At 40.1% G+C, this 21,318-nt stretch overlaps 1 protein-coding gene across 1 annotated transcript in view; it reads left to right on the top strand.

Annotated features, from left to right (window-relative positions):
• The first annotated feature begins 2,657 nt into the window (after positions 1-2,657).
• LOC105383878 (protein unc-80 homolog) overlaps positions 2,658-21,318 on the top strand; it is a 56,336-nt gene continuing 37,675 nt past the window's right edge. Inside the window, exons 1-22 of the mRNA XM_048621569.1 lie at positions 2,658-2,881; positions 5,739-5,870; positions 6,323-6,349; positions 6,591-6,611; positions 6,687-6,832; positions 7,290-7,455; positions 7,686-7,899; positions 8,155-8,336; positions 8,630-8,790; positions 9,168-9,267; positions 9,475-9,578; positions 9,792-10,173; positions 10,395-10,534; positions 10,990-11,019; positions 12,046-12,190; positions 12,597-12,794; positions 17,057-17,236; positions 17,585-17,721; positions 18,100-18,338; positions 18,714-18,901; positions 19,322-19,470; positions 20,932-21,061. Coding sequence (XP_048477526.1) covers positions 5,748-5,870; positions 6,323-6,349; positions 6,591-6,611; positions 6,687-6,832; positions 7,290-7,455; positions 7,686-7,899; positions 8,155-8,336; positions 8,630-8,790; positions 9,168-9,267; positions 9,475-9,578; positions 9,792-10,173; positions 10,395-10,534; positions 10,990-11,019; positions 12,046-12,190; positions 12,597-12,794; positions 17,057-17,236; positions 17,585-17,721; positions 18,100-18,338; positions 18,714-18,901; positions 19,322-19,470; positions 20,932-21,061 — 3,162 coding nt within the window. The 5' untranslated portion in view covers positions 2,658-2,881; positions 5,739-5,747. The remainder of the gene's footprint in view (positions 2,882-5,738; positions 5,871-6,322; positions 6,350-6,590; positions 6,612-6,686; positions 6,833-7,289; positions 7,456-7,685; positions 7,900-8,154; positions 8,337-8,629; positions 8,791-9,167; positions 9,268-9,474; positions 9,579-9,791; positions 10,174-10,394; positions 10,535-10,989; positions 11,020-12,045; positions 12,191-12,596; positions 12,795-17,056; positions 17,237-17,584; positions 17,722-18,099; positions 18,339-18,713; positions 18,902-19,321; positions 19,471-20,931; positions 21,062-21,318) is intronic.

Raw genomic sequence — 21,318 nt, 5'->3', positions numbered from 1 at the left:
ATTTTCGTTTTGCTCACGATTGTGAATGATTGTGTGTGAGAATATTCGATATTGTGTGAGTGAGTCACTGCTGAGCTCTCACCTCATGACTCACATGACTTGATGAAATTGAAATAATATAAATCATAAATTGTTTTCTTTGAATAAAGATTTATTTATTCTATTTATTATATATTAAATGACAATGGGCGTTTTGGGACCTATGTCCAATAAAGATGAGTCATACATCGTTGGATAGCTCTTTTCAAGATAGCAAAAAAATATTATGACGAAAAATCCGTATTTATAAGTTGTCCATTTTGAAATATATTTGTCGGAAGGAAGTATTTTTCTATGGCATTGCACTTTCTCTCCTGATGACAGTTAGGGCATAATACACGTAAACACGTATAATCAAAATGGGAGAAATTACTTTCAACTGGTTTTATTTACTGAGAGAATAAACAAATATAATATTATAATGAATGGTGATCATTTTGTTATAAAAATTAAAAATGAATGTGAAAAAATATCAAAAACATTAAAATTACAGAAATAAAATATAAAAACTTTCAAGGTACGATTCTTCTAATTGGACAGTAAATCAGGACTAGCGCTTCCGTTATTCATATTCTGCAAAAAAATACCTAATTTTCAACGACATATCACTCATTTCTATTGGTGATGGTCCCAGCTTCCATATATTTGTGCCCATCATCATTTGGGGCCTTTGAGGCATCGAACGTCACCATTCCGTAGATCCGTAATAATTACCTATCACCCTAAAACGCAAATCGGTTCAGCCGTTTGGGAGCTACGCTACCACAGACATCAGACATATAATATTACTAGCTGTTCCCGCGCGCTTCGCTTCGCCTAAAAAGTTTTCCCGCGGGAATTCCGGGATTAAAAGTAGCCTATGTTCTTTCCCAGGGTCTAGACCGTATGTATACCAAATTTCGTTCAAATCCGTTCAGTAGTTTTGACGTGAAAGAGTAACAGACAGACAGACACAGTTACTTTCGCATTTATAATATTAGTTAGGATAGTTAGGATTATATTGCAAAATGATATACACAGACACCCCTTTTTTCCGTCGGGGGGCTAAAAAAATATAGAATAAAAGAAGCAATTCAAAATTACATCATAGATCATACCTACCCTAACTTATTATTATCTTATTTATATTTGATCAATTAAAAAGTTATGTTTATAGTTTTAAAGGTTAAAAATACTTAAGTACTTAGTTATTTTTGTTTTACCCTGTTAAAACCTATACTTACCTAAGTACAGTTTTATAGCCTATGTGACTGACTGCGTAGAGGAAACAATCTACAAAGTGGGGGCTGTTTAGTGCCGGCACTCCCAAGTGACTCTATTTATAAAGTAAATGGTTTTCCACTAAGTGAAACAATGATACGACTCAATCATGTTAATTTACCTGAGTAAAGTAATCTTACATCTAGTTTTGTGGGAGCTCCTTATAACAAGTAACCTTAATAAAATTATCATCAAGAATAGTCAACGATCGTCATCTGCTCTGGGAGACCCCCAGATCACTTTCTAAACGAGATAGAGGCGACTCTCTTCGTCGATTTACAGAGTGACCGTACTGAACCTGAATAAATAGACCCCTTCTAAAGAACCCCTTCCACTCTGTCCCTGACCTTCTGCATGCAAGCACTACCGGTGATCTGTCGGAGGTCACCAGGACGTGTCCCTCTATTTATCTATCAGGACGTACCTAACTACCAATGTTTTCCAGTTTTTAGTATGTAGTATGCTTCTTTCTCCGGTAAAGGGTAAAGACACCTTAATTTAGAGGCGAATTAATAGGTATTTTCCTAGATAGGACCTACCTAACTGGTTTTCAAAAGACCTAATTCACATTTAAAAATACTAATACCTAGATTTTATGTGGGTAAGTACTTACATAGGTAAGTATGTATAACCCACCTATTCTCGCCGAAGTGAGGCGCCGCAGCGTCGCCATCACTTGCTCCCAATGTCCGCCGGGGAGCAGACCCTAGTGGAGATTGGGAGCAAGAGTATGCAATAGACTGAAAAATTAAAAATGCCTTTCAGTAAAATTAATTAACTTCCTATTGCGTAATCAGGCAATTTTCCATGGTACTCTATCGTCAGTAGTTGACCTAGTTTTCAGTTTTCAGTCGGCTTCTCGAGGCGGCCATGTTGGCGTTTCCATGGCAACCGGAGGCTGCGTACTTCAGGACCAAATCTCTGTGCGCGGATCAATAAATCTATGTAGGGCTGACACTCCGCAGCAATGTAGTGTGGTAGGTCTGGATTAAGTACAGAATTTGTTAAAGTTTGCACCAAAATAGTATAACTATTCTACTTAACTACCTACTTCAAGTTAGTTAATATAACTAAAAAAGATACTTAATTTTAAAAAGTACTTACTTATGTGTATTTATTCATAATTTAATAGAAAGGACTATATATGTATAAGATAAAGGCATATTCGGAAAATGGCAACCTAAACGTTGCATTATTTTTATTTCATATTATCTTTACAGAGGAGAATATAACATTATAGGTGTTTTGGATCCAATCATAAATCTTATCATACCTACCTACATGTACAATAAATTCCTGAAGCTTTCATTTAACCACAGTAAAAGTGACAACCCTACGGCTTGCTCCCTTTCCTACTGCGCAGATCACTTTGTTCCTGAGCTTTCCACTGAACTGTCCTGCCTTAGCCCTCCATAACTGTGTGAAACCTACCTACCCCTGCCTCAAAATGATACCACACGTTGTGGACCCCTGCTTCAGTTTCATAGGCAAATAGAGTTCAAAGTGTCGTATTTTGTTGAAGTGATGTAGTGAGTGCGCGGTGGCTGCTTTCCGGCTAATTTCCTTCTTGTCATCTTGATTGGTGAGTTAAAAGTAACATGCTTCTTAAATGATTGAAGTTTTTGTAATTATAAATGTGATTGGATTGGTTTCTTTCTAAGTAGATATTCATTTGATGTTCTAAACAAGTACATACCTAAGTACCTACATAAGTACTTATTCAAATTACGCAACCTAGTTTTATTAAGTAGGTACGACAGTAAGCACTTACCTACCTATGTTTGCTTACCAGGGAAAGGGCCTTTAAAATAATTCCCTGGCCGAGGTGTCTAAATGTTTTAATTAACCATTGAGGTCTAGCAGATATGTTGGTTTAGAATGATAACCACAACCACGCCGCGCCACGTAAGCATAGCGTGGGACGCCCTTCGGCCCGAGGGACCGACGACGTTACACAGGTGGCCGATAGTACCTGGATTATTAAAGGGCGAAAATAGAGTGTTGTGGTGCTCCTTGGGACGGGCCTATGTCTAGCAGTGGACGATTACGGGCTGATGATGATGACAAAGATTACTGAAAGCATAGATAACAGCGGCAGTGGTTATTACTACGTACACATTAAGTACTATTTTATACTATTATAATAAAACGATGAATGCCCCGGGGTCAATTTCAGCTGTAAGTATAGGGGACATTTCACACACGGCCATCCGACCCCAAGCTAGAGAGAGAGAGAGAGAGAGAGAGAGAGATAACATTGTTAGCAAAATCAGTCAAAAATCTAAATCAGAGATAAAGACCTGACCCTGCGGCACGGGCCCATTATAGACCAATCGAAGCGCCTTATTTATCGTAAAACGCGATATTGTGATTTATGTAGGGTAAACTACCCTATTGTTGACACCCCTCCATTTATTGACACAGCGCGGAATAATTAAAGAAAACAAGACAACGCTTCGTTCTATTTAATGATATTTATCTTTGAATGCAGCAGTAATAGTTATTCTGTAATGGTAACACTCGGCAGTCCTTTTTACAGCAATGGCTGACCAATAAAACATAGACAATTCGTGCCTCTCCGTTGCTTCTTCAAATTCCGCAATCTTGGATCGCTTTTTGCAAAGGACAGTGGCTACTTTAAGAAGAAATTTGCTAGTATTTCTTTAAAAAAAATGTAAATTTGTTATTTGGACTGAAAAGTTAGCAAAATTCCTTTTCCATTTCTTACCTCAAAAACCACTTATTTTTGGTTATAACTTCGAATTTAGTTGGTGTCAATTATAGGTATCACTTTCGGTATATTTTCCTAATATTGACATATTGGGTCAATAATTGGAAGGAATGTTTTTTGTTTTCATGTTAATATTTTTGCTTTTTCCGGTAGTATATCCTATAATGATCATGTTAACACTATTTAATCATTTATCCCACACGAATTTCCAATTCATGACACAGTGTCAATACAGTGAAATCCAATTATCGACATAGTGTCAGTAATCTATTTACCTATTATTGACATGTCTATATATAGGCAAAGTGTCAATAATTAGTCTCATAAACGATAAATATTTTTATGGGAGCTTACTATACTATGACACTCAAAAAATAACTTTTCCTGCTTCACTTCTCACTGCCTTCCTGCAGCCTATACGAAGTCGTCTGACTATCAGGTGGCCTGCCAACTGCTCTACGTCCACCTGTCATCATTTTGCCTGTCCAAAAGTGTCCTGCACACTTCCCACCCAGCTGAATCCGCCTCGTAATCTATTAAAACTGGGATTCTGACCCGGCGGGTAAACAATGATCAAGATAGGTGTTAAGATTCACAAAATTGAATGATATCCAGCGGTATCGTTCGTTTCGATTGGGACACTGGACATTACCTTAGTCTTGAACATGTTTATCTACAGGCCAACCCTCAAGGATGCTACGTGTAGTTCTGCGAGCATAAACTGGAGATATCAGAGGCATATTCATGATTCATGATGTCTTCATCAATACAGATGTGACAAAGCTACACCACACTTTTTCTTTGGCCTTTCTCTTCCAGCAGCTACTTACCAGGTACATGTCTAAGATCAGCCTTGGTCCTGATGGCCAAAAGGCGTGCTATGACACGCTTGCCTGTTCGTTACCTCCACTCGAGAACTCGATTACTCCAACTGTATTTCTTCTTGGGTGGCTGGCCTATTGGCATCTCACATTGGTTCTCTGATGGATTGATTACCCCATTTCAGTCCGCATTACGACTTTATATCAGTGGACCTTGGGTGGTAGTGGGCTGGGCTAACCCAGCCGTGACCACTTGATGCCATATCTGAACCATATGGCATCAGCAGCAGGACGCACTGGCTGGAACCTTTGAGAAATGCCCAGGAGATCATGAGAAGAAGCAGCCTAACTCAGTGGGACTAGTCTGCTAGCATCAGTATAAGATGCAGTACATATGGTATGTCAGATAACTAGCTGACGACTTATGGTATGTGACACTTATGGTGTTTCAATATATCACCGTGATATACCAAATAGAGAACCGGACCCATGGTACCCTCCCAAAGGTTTAATTCCAGTTAAAAACGGTTTTTATTACCTAATATCAAGCATGTCAATAATTGGTACAGGAGGTGTCATAAATTGGAAAACGCGTGTCAATAATTGGGAAATAGGGGTTCTTTCAAATTTATAGCTGATAATAAAAAACTAAGACTATAGGGTCATTGTTTTGTCAAAAATATTATAAATGAATATACACCTGAAACCGCTACAGAAAAAAATACCACAATACTAATATTTTATGCGTATTTATGGCCAGTTTTGCAGACAACTCGTCTTAAAGTGTCAATAATTGGGTAGTTTACCCTACGTCGATGACGGAGTCATGCCACGTGGACAGACAACTACTAAATTATATTATTATATTAGTTATTATTATTTTTCAGCCGGCAGCCATGTTGGAAGACGAGAGGTACCTGGACGAGGTGGTCCCCATCCCCGTGCAGATATTCCTCTGGCGACAAACCGCGCCCTTCGTTCGCCCTAGACTTGGGAAAGTCCACGATGCCGCCTGTATGGTAAGTAGAGAAGTTTCTAGAACCTACTAACTATTGGATGTACGTACATACCTACTACTAGTGTGGCGACTATATAATGTTTAGGTCTACCGGACAGGTCTACCTGTGCAGGTCCAGGTACGCCTGCGCTGCGCTCATATAGTTACTGGATCGTAGGGGAAGAAGTATAATGGTTAGGTAGTCGAGTGACATGACATGACTCGCGCTAAGTTAGGTACTATCACTCGCGGGCGCGGCAATGGCGGAGTGTTATACTTATACGTACAATGTACAGTAGCATGCTAAATATAATAGCTATCTTTGAATGTAAAATAATATCTAACGTCTCGTATAGTGGCTAGGATGCCTGGCCCAGCTTTCACCAAGAAGGTACAGGTTCGATTCACATTAAAGGAACAGATTTTATTATTTTAAATGTGCTCCTAAATGTATGCTTTGTATATTTCACGCAGTTCTGTCAAAGAGCACCAGGCCATCACGTAAGTAAATTTTTAATGTTTATTTATAATCGATCGATTTTATTGTTTTATAAGATATGACTACATCACTATTATTGTCAACGTGACAGTGACATTTCCTATTCTGTGTTTTGTTTTTCGTTTGTTTACAAACACCCAAATAATGAAAATAAAGTTTTTCACTTGAAATCTAAAATTTTCCGCTAAATGTAACTTGAAAATCGTTTTAATTTAATACGTTTGATTTTATGCCGCATCTCAGGAGTTAAAGGAAGCGTGCAAGGTATGCTACCTCCATTTATTTACTTACTATGGCGTCTTTATACCTACCTGCTAAACAGTTTAATTTAACTTTCAGTCTTTCGAGAAAGTCCTGGTTCAGAACTTGCGCTTCGGTCTATCTATCAGTTTAACTGAGGCTATAGAGTCCATCCCGCGATGGAGGCTGATCCAGGCCTCCCTGCCGCACGTCATGCACTCACTAGCGGCTCTGCTACACAACAGGTAAATACCTACTACCTTTGCCGAATATTTTGTACTAGCTGTTCCTGCGCGCTTCGCTTCGCCTTAAAAAGTTTTCCCGTGGGAATTCCGGGATAAAAAGTAGCCTATGTTCTTTCCCAGGGTCTAAACCGTATGTATACCAAATTTCATTCAAATCCGTTCAGTAGTTTTGGCGTGAAAGAGTAACAGACAGACAAACAGACACAGTTACTTTCGCATTTATAATATTAGTTAGGATTTCTCTAGCTCTTTAAACAGATGACAAAGCTTAACTAGTAAACTATAAGAACCTAAATAACAAAAGCTGATAAAACAAAGCTAAAAAATGTAAGTACTGGTTAGTTACTTTGTACTATAGAAAACTACTGTGTAATATGGAAAACCTTTTATGATACATTGATGCTTTTGCGTTAAATCTATAGTACCTATCATACAATATTTCTTACTTTTTCCTTAGAGTAAAAGACAACATGCAGTCCCTGGGGAATGTGGAGACAAAGCTTCTCTACACACTGCACTGGATCATACTTGACGCCTCCGATGAATGCTCCGACGCTGACTATGAGAAGGGAATATTCTACACCAACCCTTTCCACTATCTCTTCTCTGTGCCCACTATGGCGGTAAGTATAAGTTCTTAAAGCTTAGAGTAAGTTAAATTTTATTGATACGAAAAAGCCTTAGCCCCTTTCCATGCCTTAAACCTGTAAATTCCTTATGATATCAAACAGAATTGAAAATCTATAGTGTCTAGATTACAGATTTGTTGCTGGGTTCTAAAAGGTTTCACAGCTTTTGAATTGGAATTTTTGATGGTATTACAATGGCATGACTTTACTATTTATTCTTCCAGTTATTTGTATACCTGTTTGCACCAATCTCGCAACATTTAAAAGAGTCAGACTTCTCCAACTACCGTCTGGAGAATGGTCTGAAGATGTGGCAAGCGATGTGGGAGTTCCGGCACCCGGACGCTCCCTGCTTCAGCACTCATGTGAAGCCGAAGCCCAAGCCCCTAGGTGGCAGGTTCAGCAAAAAAAATGTGCATGGAGACATCTTCCTTGGACGTAAGTTAAGCATCTCTAAATACAGACTTAATGAATGCTTCTGAAAAGACCATTGTCTAGCTGTAAAATGACATAAGCTGTGAGGGACTGATGCTAATCTTACTTGCTAATCTTTTCACCATGGTAAGCAACCCAACCCTAGACCAGCTCTAGAGATTGTCACAGACAAGCTAAGGGGATGAACTAAGTACACACTCAAATAGCATATTATGCAACAGCAACCCATCCTTTAATCCACTCCCTTGTTATCTCCAGGCAAGTTTTCCAAAGAGGATGGCACAGCACACGACAGCCCTCCAAGCCAGACTGTCTCCCAGTGTGACGCTCCGTCCAAACAAGCCAGTACTGAAGAGGAGCCGTGGGTGTCCTCTCCTAAAGACACCATCTTCCCGGAGACTATCCCGGAGGAGAGCTCCAGCACTGAAGAAGAACATGTGGTAAGAGAAATAGTTTTTGTCTCTTTTTAAGCTTAGCTATAGCTAAACTTAAGATAAGATAATAGAGGAAACTATTGAGACATCAGTTAGCTGAAAAATGGGCAGTAGTTTTACTTTCAATACAGAGATCTTTAACATGGAAAACTATTAGCAACTATTATGAATGTCTACCTTTGAATCTACTATTAATCTTCTTTATAACAAACACAGCAGGGTGAATTATGCTGGATGTAAAACCTATCGTATTTTACTTGTTTCACACCGAAATATATGAATATATTTCTTTCTTCCAGTTCATCTATCGACTACCGACGGACCAGAACTACGGTGGTGTGGTCAAAGAGCCATACACGGTGTACTCCGCCGATCCCAGTCTGTTCCAGATCAGAAGGTCCGACTCTGGCAGGCCCTCACTCACTGGCATCAAACCCCTACCACAGATTACTAAAATGAGGTAAGCTTCTAGAATTATTTAATTCAGTGGCACTCAGAAAAGTACTCGTGAATAAAGCAATATTATGAAAATAGCGATAGTACAATCAGCTTGCTAATGTGCGTCGAACCACGTCGAACTCACAAACAGCCTTTAATTAATTCGAATATTAACGCTGTCTCAATTTGACGAGGTACAAAAGTGTGACAATACATAAGAAGCTCACCATACTCATGCTATCTTGCTCTATCTCATTGTATTTGTAGGTCTGTCAATACTCATTCCTAATCCCACTTACGTAACGACCGCCATTTTCATTGTCGTTTCTTTATTCATATTCAACTATATTACAATACTTAGCAGCAAGAGAGAGGTGTTATGAATTATTATTATTGCAGTTCATCAGACAAAGAGTCTTTGTCAGACAGTGGCGGGGCTACTCAAGGACAGAAAGGATCTCCTACTATGGAAAAACCATCTTCACCTAAACAAAATCATGTAAGTTGTTATATAGGGTATGATTAGGCCCGACTTATCGACTGAAGCTGAAGGCAGTTGTTGTATGTTGTTCTCATAATATGACATATTTGGTGGTTGGTAGGACATCCATTGCATCGTCAATCTCTTGGTTCAATCAGTGATCAAATTTCTCACATTAAAGTGATAATGATGATGATGACTGATGTTTTTCTGGTATGTTTGAAGGTTTCGGCTGCGACATTCCTGGATGTGGCTACTCTGAGGTGTCTGTTCACGTCGCAGTGGCAAGAGGAAGGCGTTTATTGGGCTCTGCACTATTTGTACAACAGGTAAGATGTAGGTCTTCTCTGTTTTAATTTTGTTCGCAAAACAATATGCATTTTATCGAGTCCGATTCTGTAGTACTTACTTTAGTTATAAAGAGATTAATCTGCATAAATAATAAAACTGAAAAATCTGATAAACGTATTGTATCTTACTTTCATCTGTTTTTTATTATTATCACAACATGTATTTTTCTAAATTAATCATTAATCTCTCAGATTGCGAGACATCTGTGACGACATCTCAAAGCAGACCCTGCCGCGGAAGCGAAGCAACTCGCTACCTATTCCAAAAATCGAAGTGTCCATCTACCAAAGTCCAGAGATGAAGAAACGAGACTCGCTGAAAAACTTCATGGAGGTTCCAGATCTCACCAATATATCCCCAGTGGCCGACGCCCCATTCGCAGCCGCCGTCAAAATAGACGAAGACCCCCTTATTGTGAGACGGTCGAGTGAGAAAGTGAAACGGAAGATGAAAATGGCCGACCTAAAAGCGTTTGTTGAAACCAAATTGCTGTCGAAATCGGAGAAGGCACTTGAAAAGATTGAACATGACGATCACAAGTTTAATTTTCATGCTGCTGTCTGTCAGATAAAGGTACTTGATACATAATTATGTATATGATTGATTATAATACACATGTACACTGTGTATTTATGTAGTGAACATAAATACAAAAAAAACATACCTACCTACTTACATAAAGACGAATAGAGAACCTTCTCCTTTTTTTGAAGTCAGTAAAAATTTAAGTTGCCTAACTACCTACTGTCGTTTATACAAGGCTTAATTCTTTATGATATGTTTTATTCTTTCAGGAATACCACAGAAGCCTTGATACAGGAGAAGAGAGGCCCAACTCGGCATTAGCTACAAATTTCTCGCCTATAACCCCTAGACAAACGGGCGATCTACTTCAGTGCAATTTGATCAAAGGCAAAAGTATGCCAAGTCTTAGGTGAGCATAACTATAATTAACTATATTTTATGATAAACTTACTGCTAAGCCGTAATTCAAGCAATTTTATAACGCAGTTTCTTATTAAAAGATTTAAGTTTATATTAATTGCATTGCTGTAGGCATATAAAGAGGAGATATTTTTTCACTTTATACACATTGGTACCAAGAATCAACCCCCTAGAGCTAGGTAAACACTATTTATTCTAAAACATCAGCTAAACACATCTGCGTCATATGCTGGATTCCTTATTATTTTCACTAAGCATTCACTAAAATCTCGAGCACCGATGGCAGTCGATTTTCTTATTTTCCTCAACTATTGGCACAGCATGCTTTTGTTTTAACCACAAAATTATCCGTAACTTTTCCTGTTTAAATTGTATTTTTTCTCTCTCTCCCGACTTTGTACCGCTTATTCCCGTACAATATAAAACCGGATGGCGAATTATTAGCTGCCTTATCGATGAGTTGGCGGCCAACGGGTAAGTTCTCACAGAGTTACGTAGAGGCTTCCATAGACTATATTATGTAGGCATAGACTACTGCGTAGGACAGTGGAAATCCTCTATAACTGGGTGGAATGCGCAAATACTTAGCAAGCTTTTGAAATTTAACGTTAGATACGCAAAAGTGTGTTAGTAGGCGATAAATACCGAAATATGTGTAAATAAATCTAATAAGCTTGTTATGTGTGTGTGCAAGTGTTACAAGGAATATATTTGACCATTTTATAAGTATCCGAAATAGGTATGCTACATTCTTATTTATTATACAAGATCCTATAAGTTTTTGGTAGAATTTTAGGCGTCGCCTTTTCGAAAGCAATAGCTTCCTGATATCGACAGTAATTACAGGGACTTCCGGCCTTTACAAATACGATATATGTGCGCTGCCATGCCAATGACTTTAATGCAATGGAATAAAGTTGTGATTTGCATGGCAGCACCAAGTATCGTGTTCGTAAAATTGAAGTGATCCCTGTCTAGGCATATTTTTTCACGTAGTATTTGAAGCACAATTTATCGTAGAATAGGCATATGAATAGCTTCAGCAGTACCTGTAATAGATTAAAATCTGTATACTATCATACAAAAGTATCGTGTAAGTAGTCCGGAACTTAAACATTACGATATTAAATGCCATACGCTTTAATCGGGGAAATATTAAATGCTAAACATTTACCTATCTAATACCTTCTTGCTACTGTTTTACGGCATGTAACTATAAGTAATCAAATAAACTATTCTCTTAGGCAAGTATAATGCATGTTCAATTATCGTATCTATACTTGAATACGATTACAATCCTTATTAAAGCTTTGTAAAACTTGACAAGATACAAAAGTGCATAGGCACTTATGAAGCTGACTGTACATAGGTCCAGCAATGTAACATTCGCTGAATGAAGCACTAATGGTTCACAAAACTGTACCAAAATTAAGTAAACACGTCGCACACAAATCTAGTATTTACTGTCAAATAATTAAACACAATTTTGCACTGTTTCAGATACATTGGCGAGGTAAAGACAGAGCGGACCCAAGTGCACGCGGGGCAGATGCCTTCCACTACTCAGAAGAAGAAGAATCCAATCATCACGGTCACAGAACATACCCCTACACCGTCGCCCGATTACTTGTCTAAAACTAGACAGGTCAGCAAAGTAATTAATTTTTAACTGTCCTGACATTCCTAACATCACCACACATGAATTTAAGGTTTCATGACTGGCAGTAATGTACAAATTTTTATTTTTTTATTAATCAGCAACAACATGACTGCAGTAAGCAGCCAAAACCAAAACAATACTCTTTACAGCTGATCAACACCCCTAGTGCAGTTTTGCATATCTGTGTAAACATGAAAGCTTATTTTTGTTCTCATATCTACATATCTCATCTACATACAACATTATTGATCAATCTAAAGTTTCACGATAATTTCCGCTAGAGGCTTTGTACTCGTACAAGTTTCCCAATCATCTCCGCTAGAGGCGCCACTTTACACCTAAAACTTTGTCTGACAATGGCAGAATAACATCCGTCTCACGACGCTTCCAGGGTTCCCTCGAATCCCAGCTCGACTCAGTGAGCATGCAGGGTTCCGCTCACATGCGCACTCCGGAACGGAAGCCCAGTCTGACGCGTTCGCAGACTGACTCCAACATCACGTACGTGCTGGAGGAGACGCAGGAGGCGCCCGGCTCCGCGCACTACATCACCAGGGAGGGGGACATCCACTTTCAAGTGGTTTTAAAGGTGAGATTTAAGTGACACCGCCTTATTTAACCGCCACAAAAGCTATGTTTGGAAGCAGAGCGTAGCGAGGGCGCTAAATGTAAGTATATTTTTATACAAAGTATGAAACCCGCTTATTTATAGTCTCCAAGGTGTCTTAGGGTCGAATCATGCTTATTTGGTAGGTACGGCAGACCGTAACGATGGCGCTAGATAACCAAACGCTCTAAGACACAGGGATTTAGAGACGAATTCCGCTTTTTTAGTTCCCGAGGCGGGTTTAGCGACTAAGCTTAGCAATGCTGCTAATAACCCAAAGAAACCTAAACCCCCTAAAGACACATGGATATTGTGACACATAGCAATATTTAGCGTCTTAGGGCGCCAATAGAGCTCCAAACGACATAAAGACACCTGGATATTGCAACACAAAGCACTATATACCCTCATATACCTACGCTCGTGCCGTGCGCAGTCCGGAGCGCGCGCCTCACCTCCCGCGCTCGCAGACCGACTCCAACATCACGTGCGTGCTGCAGGAGACGCAGGAGGCACCCGGCTCCGCGCACTACATCACCAGGGGGGGGGGTCCACGCACAGGTGCTGCTGAAGGTGAGATTTTGTTTGTGAGTCAATTATTTATTTATTTATTTATTTAATCCTTTATTGCACAAATATAAAAATAAGTGTACAAAGGGTGGACTTAATGCTACAAGCATTTTCTACCAGTCAACCCACAGGAGGTGCAAGAAATTTTTATTATAAGGTGTGCAAAAAGAAAACAACACTATTACTACAAAATTAAAAACAAGTCACTTAATAATAATTTCCAAATATAATATAAAATACGTAACTATATATAAGTTATGAATATATAAATAAACATAATATAAATAATATATACCTATATATATATATATATAAAAACTATAATATATATTATTATATAAATATTAATATTATATAACAATAATTAATTTAGAGGTTCAGGAAAGAGCTATCAACTAACTATCTTACTAAGGTAGTGAGTTCGAGTAAGACGCTTAAAAACGTTGCGAGACGGAGCTTTCCTAATGGAATCAGGGAGATCGTTCCATAGACGCACAGCCGTGACCGCGAAAGAGTCAGACATAAAACCAGAGTGGAAGGAGGGTAGGGCTAAAATTGAATTATGAGATGAACGTAAGTCTCTGGTATGAGTGTCAGATAGAAATTGGAACATAGACTTTAGATAAGGTGGGGTATTGGGCTCGTGGAGGATAGAGAAGAGAAGACAAAGGATACGCAGGTTCCTACGGTCACGGATGGGGAGCCATTTCAATTGAGCGCGGTACTGTGAAACGTGATCATATTTACGCAGCCCAAAAACGAAACGAATGCACGTGTTCAATAAGCGTTCAAGCTTATTGAGCAAAGCTTCAGTTAGGTCCAGATAGCACACATCCGCATAGTCTAAAATGGGAAGAAGAAGAGAATTAACAAGGGCAAGTTTAGTGTGCTGGGGAAGGAAATTTTTTAAGCGAAGCAAGGAGTGGAGTGATGCGTAAATTTTACGGGATACTTTATCAAGTTGCTGATCCCAACTTAGGTTTTGATCAATGATCAGGCCAAGATCATTCACAGTTGCAGAAAAAGGTACAACACGACCATCAAATTTGACTGGTGGCACCGCAGCATAGTCGAGACCCGATAACAGCCTTGAACCACCCACAATGATGGCTTGACACTTACTAGGGTTAACGGAGATGCCAAAGCTACGAGACCATCTTAATATCTCCTCGAGATCACTATTGACCCCAGCAATGCCAGCATCTAAATCGTCTAATTTGACCTGGTTGTAGATCTGCAGGTCATCGGCATACAAGTGGTAGGAACATAGAAGATTTGAGGTGACTAAATTAATAAAGGTTGAAAAAAGTAGAGGAGAGAGGATGCCGCCTTGAGGAACACCAGCAGACAAGTCAGCCCAGTCTGATATATCAGAAGGACCGCAACGTATTGCCTGTTGGCGACCACGAAGATATGAAGAAAACCAGCTAACAGCGGGATCGGAGATCTTGTGACATCGAAGAACGGCAAGCAACAGGTCGTGGTCTACGGCATTGAACGCATTGCTAAAGTCCACCAGGACCAGAACTGTTACCCGCCGATCCTCCATGGCACATCTGATGTCTTCAGTCACCTTAAGCAAGGCTGTGGTGGTACTGTGTCCAGAACGAAATCCAGATTGGAATGGGTTCAGGAGACCACCATTTGAGAGAAACATAGTCAGCTGACGATGCACAATAGACTCTAGGATTTTGGATAAGAAGGGTAGTATGGAGATAGGACGGTACTCGTTGGGAGCGGTGGGTGCTGGGACTTTTGGCAGAGGAAGGACGTAGGCTTTGAGCCAAAGGTTAGGAAATTGGCCTGAGGAAAGGGAAAAGTTAACAATATGGGTTATAGCGGGGAGTAGGATGTCAAGAAGGGTTGTGATCATAAAACGTCCTATGTTATCATGTCCCACAGCCCTGGATTTCAGCGAAAGAATGATCTTTTTGACCTCGTCCCGAGTTGCTGGTGCGAAATTAAAGGAGTCAATGTCCGGCGTGGGAATTGTAAAATTCTTAATATTATCTAAAGATAACCTTTTGATATCAGGATCAAGTAATGAAACTGAAGTGAAGTGGAGGTTGAGATCGTTGATATCAAAGGGAATACGTGTATCCTGGTTAGGAGGTTTGCCCACGCCAAGAGTCCTGAGGAATTTCCAGGTACCTGCAGGCGAAGAGAGTTCAATTTGTTCAAATATGAATCGGCGTTTGGCGTTCCTACACAGCTTGTTGCACCGATTCCTTGCAGCTCTACAAGCGGACCAATTTTCATCGGTACGGTCTTTTTTAAAACGACGATTATTATTTCAGGAACGAAGATACAGAAAATGATTCAACGGCACATGGATATTTTGGTGAGTAAAGGTAGGTATATGACATCAGTGGCCTATTAGTAACATAACGTACCTATAGAAACTTGAACCCTCTCAGTAGCATTGTCACCCTGAGAGTAATCCAATTTCTTTACCGTCCACTGTAGGTACATAATCTCCTAGGCTAAATCCACTGCTCAGACGACTGCTGTTTGGCTGACGGTTTAATGCCTATAATGTATGACCTAGTTTGTCGGCGATTGCAGGTCACTATATCATGTAAAAAAAATAAAAAAAAAAACACGCACTCACGCCTTTTTTTTATTCGCGAATTTTCAAATTCTGATTTCAGTTTCAGGCTTAGATATACCATGCTGCACATGTAGGTTTCGGCTTAGTATACCCTTTTTGCAACACCCTGTATAATGTAGTGTCTAAACGGGTTTCTTGTATGTATTCTCCATTTACCTATCTTTCAGGCGGTCTACTCAGTATCCACAATGGACAGCTACTACCTGACACTCCGCGTCATGGAGGTCATGCTGAACCTGGTCGACACTCTGATGGAGATAGGAGTCCATAATAATTGGGACCTATAGCTATAGAGAATGCCGATTTATAATGCTCATACTTGTCACACTAACGCTGAGTTGCACAAAGCAACTTTCATCTAATTTAGGCGTTAAATCTATTGGTGCCTTGCTTTGACTTAATGCCGACTTTAGAGTAATGTTCCTTTCTGCAACTCGGCATAAATTAATAATCTTACTACCTACTCCTTTGTGCAAGCTACAGTAATTACAATTACCGTAGTATGTGTTATTATACAACTAAAGATAAAGATAAAAATTCTTTATTCGGTTCACCACACAGCACACACCAATAATACACAAGAAAATACACAAAAAAAGAAAATAACAAATAAAAAACCTTATATAATATAAACTTATAAGTAATAGCGGTGTGTGTTGTCCAGCACCGAAAAGGCCCGCGCCTCAGCTTACACCGCTTCAAGTGAGGTGGCATCCACCCACCTGACGCGGCACTGATTTTCAGTCGCGTCCTTCCGTGACTATCTCCCATCTATTGAGACATCTGATACCTAAGTGTACAATATAATAATAATACGGTAATATTATAAATAAATAGATATAATTCTTAAATACCAATAGTAAATACATATCATAATGTATAGATAATGTAATAATATTGCATATAGGTAGTACAAATTTTTTATAAATAAAATTAGAGACATATAGTGGGTATGACTAGAAAAGAACGAAGAGCCTTCTAAGAAACTTCTCACTACTCATTCGTGCAAGCTTCAATAATTTCAAGTGGCCTATTATTCAATTGCCATCTATCTATTCTCCAGGCAGTCTACTCCGTATCCACAATGGACAGCTACTACCTGACCCTCCGCGTCATGGAGGTGATGCTGAACCTGGTCGACACTCTGATGGAGATAGGAGTGCACAAGAACTGGGACCCCACGCAAGAGGTGCCGGTCAGTAGTGACCCGACGACGGACTTTAATAAGGAGAGGGAGACTAAGGTGAGAAATTATATTAGTTGATTTGTTGTTTTTAAATAGCTACAAAAGAGGAGATTGCTAGTATCAAGTACGTAAATTATTATTATCTAACACAATGACAGTGTTATGTATTGGTTGTGTAATATCGTCTAACTATAAAATGCAGAGCTTACTATATTTTTAATCCATTGGAGGACATGAGCCTCCTCCAAGACTGAAGGGTTAATGCCATAATGGAGGCAGGCTCATTTCATGCAGTGAAGTATTTACAGGCTGGACATAGGTAGGTACAACCTATAGCTGACCTGCTTAACTGGAGGGCGTCTCACTAAATCTACGTGTGCTTATATTGTTTTTTATAACTTCCAGGGCAGAGACTCGGGCCTACCATGCGCGGCGAGTCAAGAGTCCACGAACGCTGAAGGTGGCGACAGCACTAAAGAGAAAACCAAGGAGGAAGAGGAAATTGACTGCCCGTATCATATGATTATGCATGTGCTTTTGAGGTAAGATTGCTAGGCTAGGCTTGGCTTGTGTTATCTTTTTCGTATCGTTTCAAGGTGTTTGTGCTGCGGGGATCAAAAGTAGCGTCTAAAACTCTGGGACTATATACCCCTAGAGCAATGTAATTATTTGTTTATTTTTTAAATTTGGCGGTCTCGTAGAAATAAACAATTTAAAAAAAACTCTTTATAAGTCTACATTCTATTTTACAAGTACACGGTATTGTAAGCAGTTGAAGAACTGAGTCACGCTATTACCACATGCACAACCACTATCTCTGTATTGCTAGTTATAGCTATTTCTTGATTTCCGAAACAAATTTATTTTCTCTCCTAATTCTTCCTGTATATTTGCTTACTTATAAGACCTCAATATTCCAGACTCCTCCGCCAACTAGGCTGCTCCCACGGCTGTTCCTCAGCCCTACGCGGGCCCCAAGCCGAGTGCCTCCGAGTCCAAGCGAGAAACTCGTTACGAGAACTACGCACAGCCTCCATACCCAAGTTCACGCTGCGACTGAAGGAAATGACCAAGACCGCGAATATTAGGGAGGTGCTGGATAATCTGCACGCGACGGTTGGGTACTGCGCTGAGCCTGCTTCTATGGTGTCGCCTATGAGTAAGTGGAAATTGTCTTTAGGATTATATAATTATTGACGTACAGTCGACAAGAGATATATATGTCACCAAGAGCAAACACTACTTTTTACAGGGAGTGATAATCAGTGTAATAGTTTATCGTCATAAGTTTGCATGTAGTGATAACGGAAAGGTACTTATGCTTTAGCGCGTAGGACCGGTGGCTTTAGACTGGTAGCCTTTGAGTAAAGGTCGAGAACATAGTTTTCCATACTTTCAGTCATTCAACGAGGTACGATTATTGACGAACGATGATGACACAATAGTAATGCAGTCTTGACGTATAATACCTTAATAAAAAATTACCTCAACTGTCCTTACATTCTAGAATCCAATAATACTTCTTACCTTGCAGCGCAACAAAAACTAAAACCGGGGAAATCTCCAGAAATGGCGCACCTGCAAGCGGGCTACGCCACTAACTTCGGCGCGGGGCTGCAAGGAAATAGAGCCATAGAGACGTACGTCGTAGAGGCGACTTTCCGAGTGCTGGTTACGCGGTTCGCTATGATGCACAAGGAGCTGAAGATGCTGGATAATTCTGTGAGTTTATATTGCTATGGTTTTGTAGATAGGTTCTTGGCAAGAGACCACAAATAGGTAATGATCATCTTCAAAAGCCATCTGTTGTCCATTGTCTGGGTACACTTATGAATACCTAAGCTAGCTTTTGCTGCTGATCTAATACACTTCATTTTTGCATTCATGACGATTCAAACCGCCCATTTCCACTGTATTTTGTCTATCTTTTTGCAACTTGCCCAACTGAATGTCAATACCCTCTCCTTAACAAAACGTCACCAATTTCCCCCTATATTTTAATTCTTCCATTCGTTTATTCGTTCATTCAATCATTTATTCGTTCATTAATTCATTTATTCGTTCATTAATTCGTTCATTAATTCATTTATTCGTTCATTAATTCATTCACTCCTTCATTCATTCATTCGTTCACCCCCCCAGACCCTCTACACAGAAGTCCGGCAACTCCTCCACTACGTGCGCGAGTCCCACGGGGGGGTGTTCCGCCTGACAGCGCTCAGCGGGCTCCTGGACACGGCGGAGCGCCGCGAGCAGCGGGACCGAGACATGCAGACCACCAGGGTCATTCGGTAAGAGAGCAGGGTCATTCTGTAACTCTCATCCGGCTCGAAGGACCAATATATATATACAGAATTTTTAGGTTGGCATACATTTTATTGATGACTCAAAGAATAAAGGCTGGATGGTGAAACCAAATCATACCGCGATGTACAAATGGTGACGACACCGCCATCTAGTGACACATATAGTACCTAAATAGAATCTTTAACTTAAACAATTACTATCTATCTACCGCTCTATAATACCGGTAACAGCACCGGGCTCATTATGTAACTATTACCACATTATATCTATCGCTCTAAGAGCACCGGAGTCATTCGGTAAGAGAGCCAGGGTCATTCTGTAACTATTGCTATCTATCTATCGCTCTAAAAGCACCGGGGTCATTCGGTAACAGCACCGGGCTCATTATGTAACTATTACCATATTATATCTATCGCTCTAAGAGCACCGGGGTCATTCGGTAAGAATAGGACAGCGGGGTCATTTTGTAACTATTACCATATTATATGTATTGCTCTATATATCTGTACACACCGGGGTCATTCGGTAACTCTCATCCGGCTCGAAGGACCAATATATAACTTATACTAAATTTTCAGGTTCGCTTACATTTTATTGATGACTCAAAGAATATAGGCTGGATGGTGAAACCAAACCATACCGCGATGTACAAATGGTGACGACACCGCCATCTAGTGACACATGTAGGAAATAGAATCTTTGACGTAAACAATTACTATCTATCTATTATCGCTCTATATATCTGTACACACGGGCGGCGTGTGGTCCACTACAGAGATATGCAGACCACCAGGGTCATTCGGTAAGAGAGCCAGGGTCATTCGGTAACTATTACTATCTATCTATCGCTCTAAGAGCACCGGGGTCATTCGGTAAGAGAGCCAGGGTCATTCGGTAACTATTACTATCTATCTATCGCTCTAAGAGCACCGGGGTCATTCGGTAAGAGAGCCAGGGTCATTCGGTAACTATTACTATCTATCTATCGCTCTTAGAGCACCGGGGTCATTCGGTAAGAGAGCCAGGGTCATTCTGTAACTTCTTCTCCTTATAGTGCCTCTCCATCAATGGAGGTTGGCAGTCAGCTCTTTGCAGCGCTCTCTATTCCTGTAACTATTGCTGTCTATCTATCGCTCTATATATCTGTACACACGGGGGGCGGGTGGTCCATAACGTGCGCGAGTAGAGTGTAAAGAGGGCACCAGGGTCATTCTGTAAGAAGAAAGCAGGGTCATTCGAAATCATCATCAGCAGCCTTCTGTGCAAGAACGGAGCCTCCATTTGTGACGCCACCTGTCTACCATGCCATGCCAAACCAAAAGGGGTTGACTCAGAAGTTCATTGTATACCATTTATACCAAGATTTTGAAACCAATAACTTACATTCGTGGACTCTGAAATCTACATTTTATTTCCATAGTAATAAACTCCATTATCCCCCACAGCCACATCCCCCGCACTCAAGACGACGAGCGTGGCTCAGACACGGGTGCGGACTCGGGCTGCGCGGCCGACGAGAAGGTGCACAAGAAGTTCACCTTCAAGAAGAGGAGTACGAGTTCTACTGGGGCGCATGTGAGTTGTTTTTGTCTGTAGGATTTGAAAAAGATTTCATATTTAGAAAAGGGTTCAAATTACGTATTTCTCAAGAAGCGTCACAGTAATCTGTACTCGGGTTTTCCGGCTATCTTTCTAAGGTGGTCGGGTGAGTAGACTCCATTTGAGTCATAAATTCTTCGGCATATTACTATAACCGGCAGATTAGATTAAAATTAATTAAATACGTACCTTTGTCTTCACGTAATATTTGTGACTTGTTCGAATGCCATTTG

The sequence above is a fragment of the Plutella xylostella genome, chromosome 6, assembly GCF_932276165.1.
Source record: "Plutella xylostella chromosome 6, ilPluXylo3.1, whole genome shotgun sequence".
NCBI classification, from domain to species: Eukaryota; Metazoa; Arthropoda; class Insecta; order Lepidoptera; family Plutellidae; genus Plutella; species Plutella xylostella.
The sequence above is the reverse complement of the archived record's forward strand: the minus strand, read 5'-3'. Positions and strand labels throughout refer to the sequence as shown.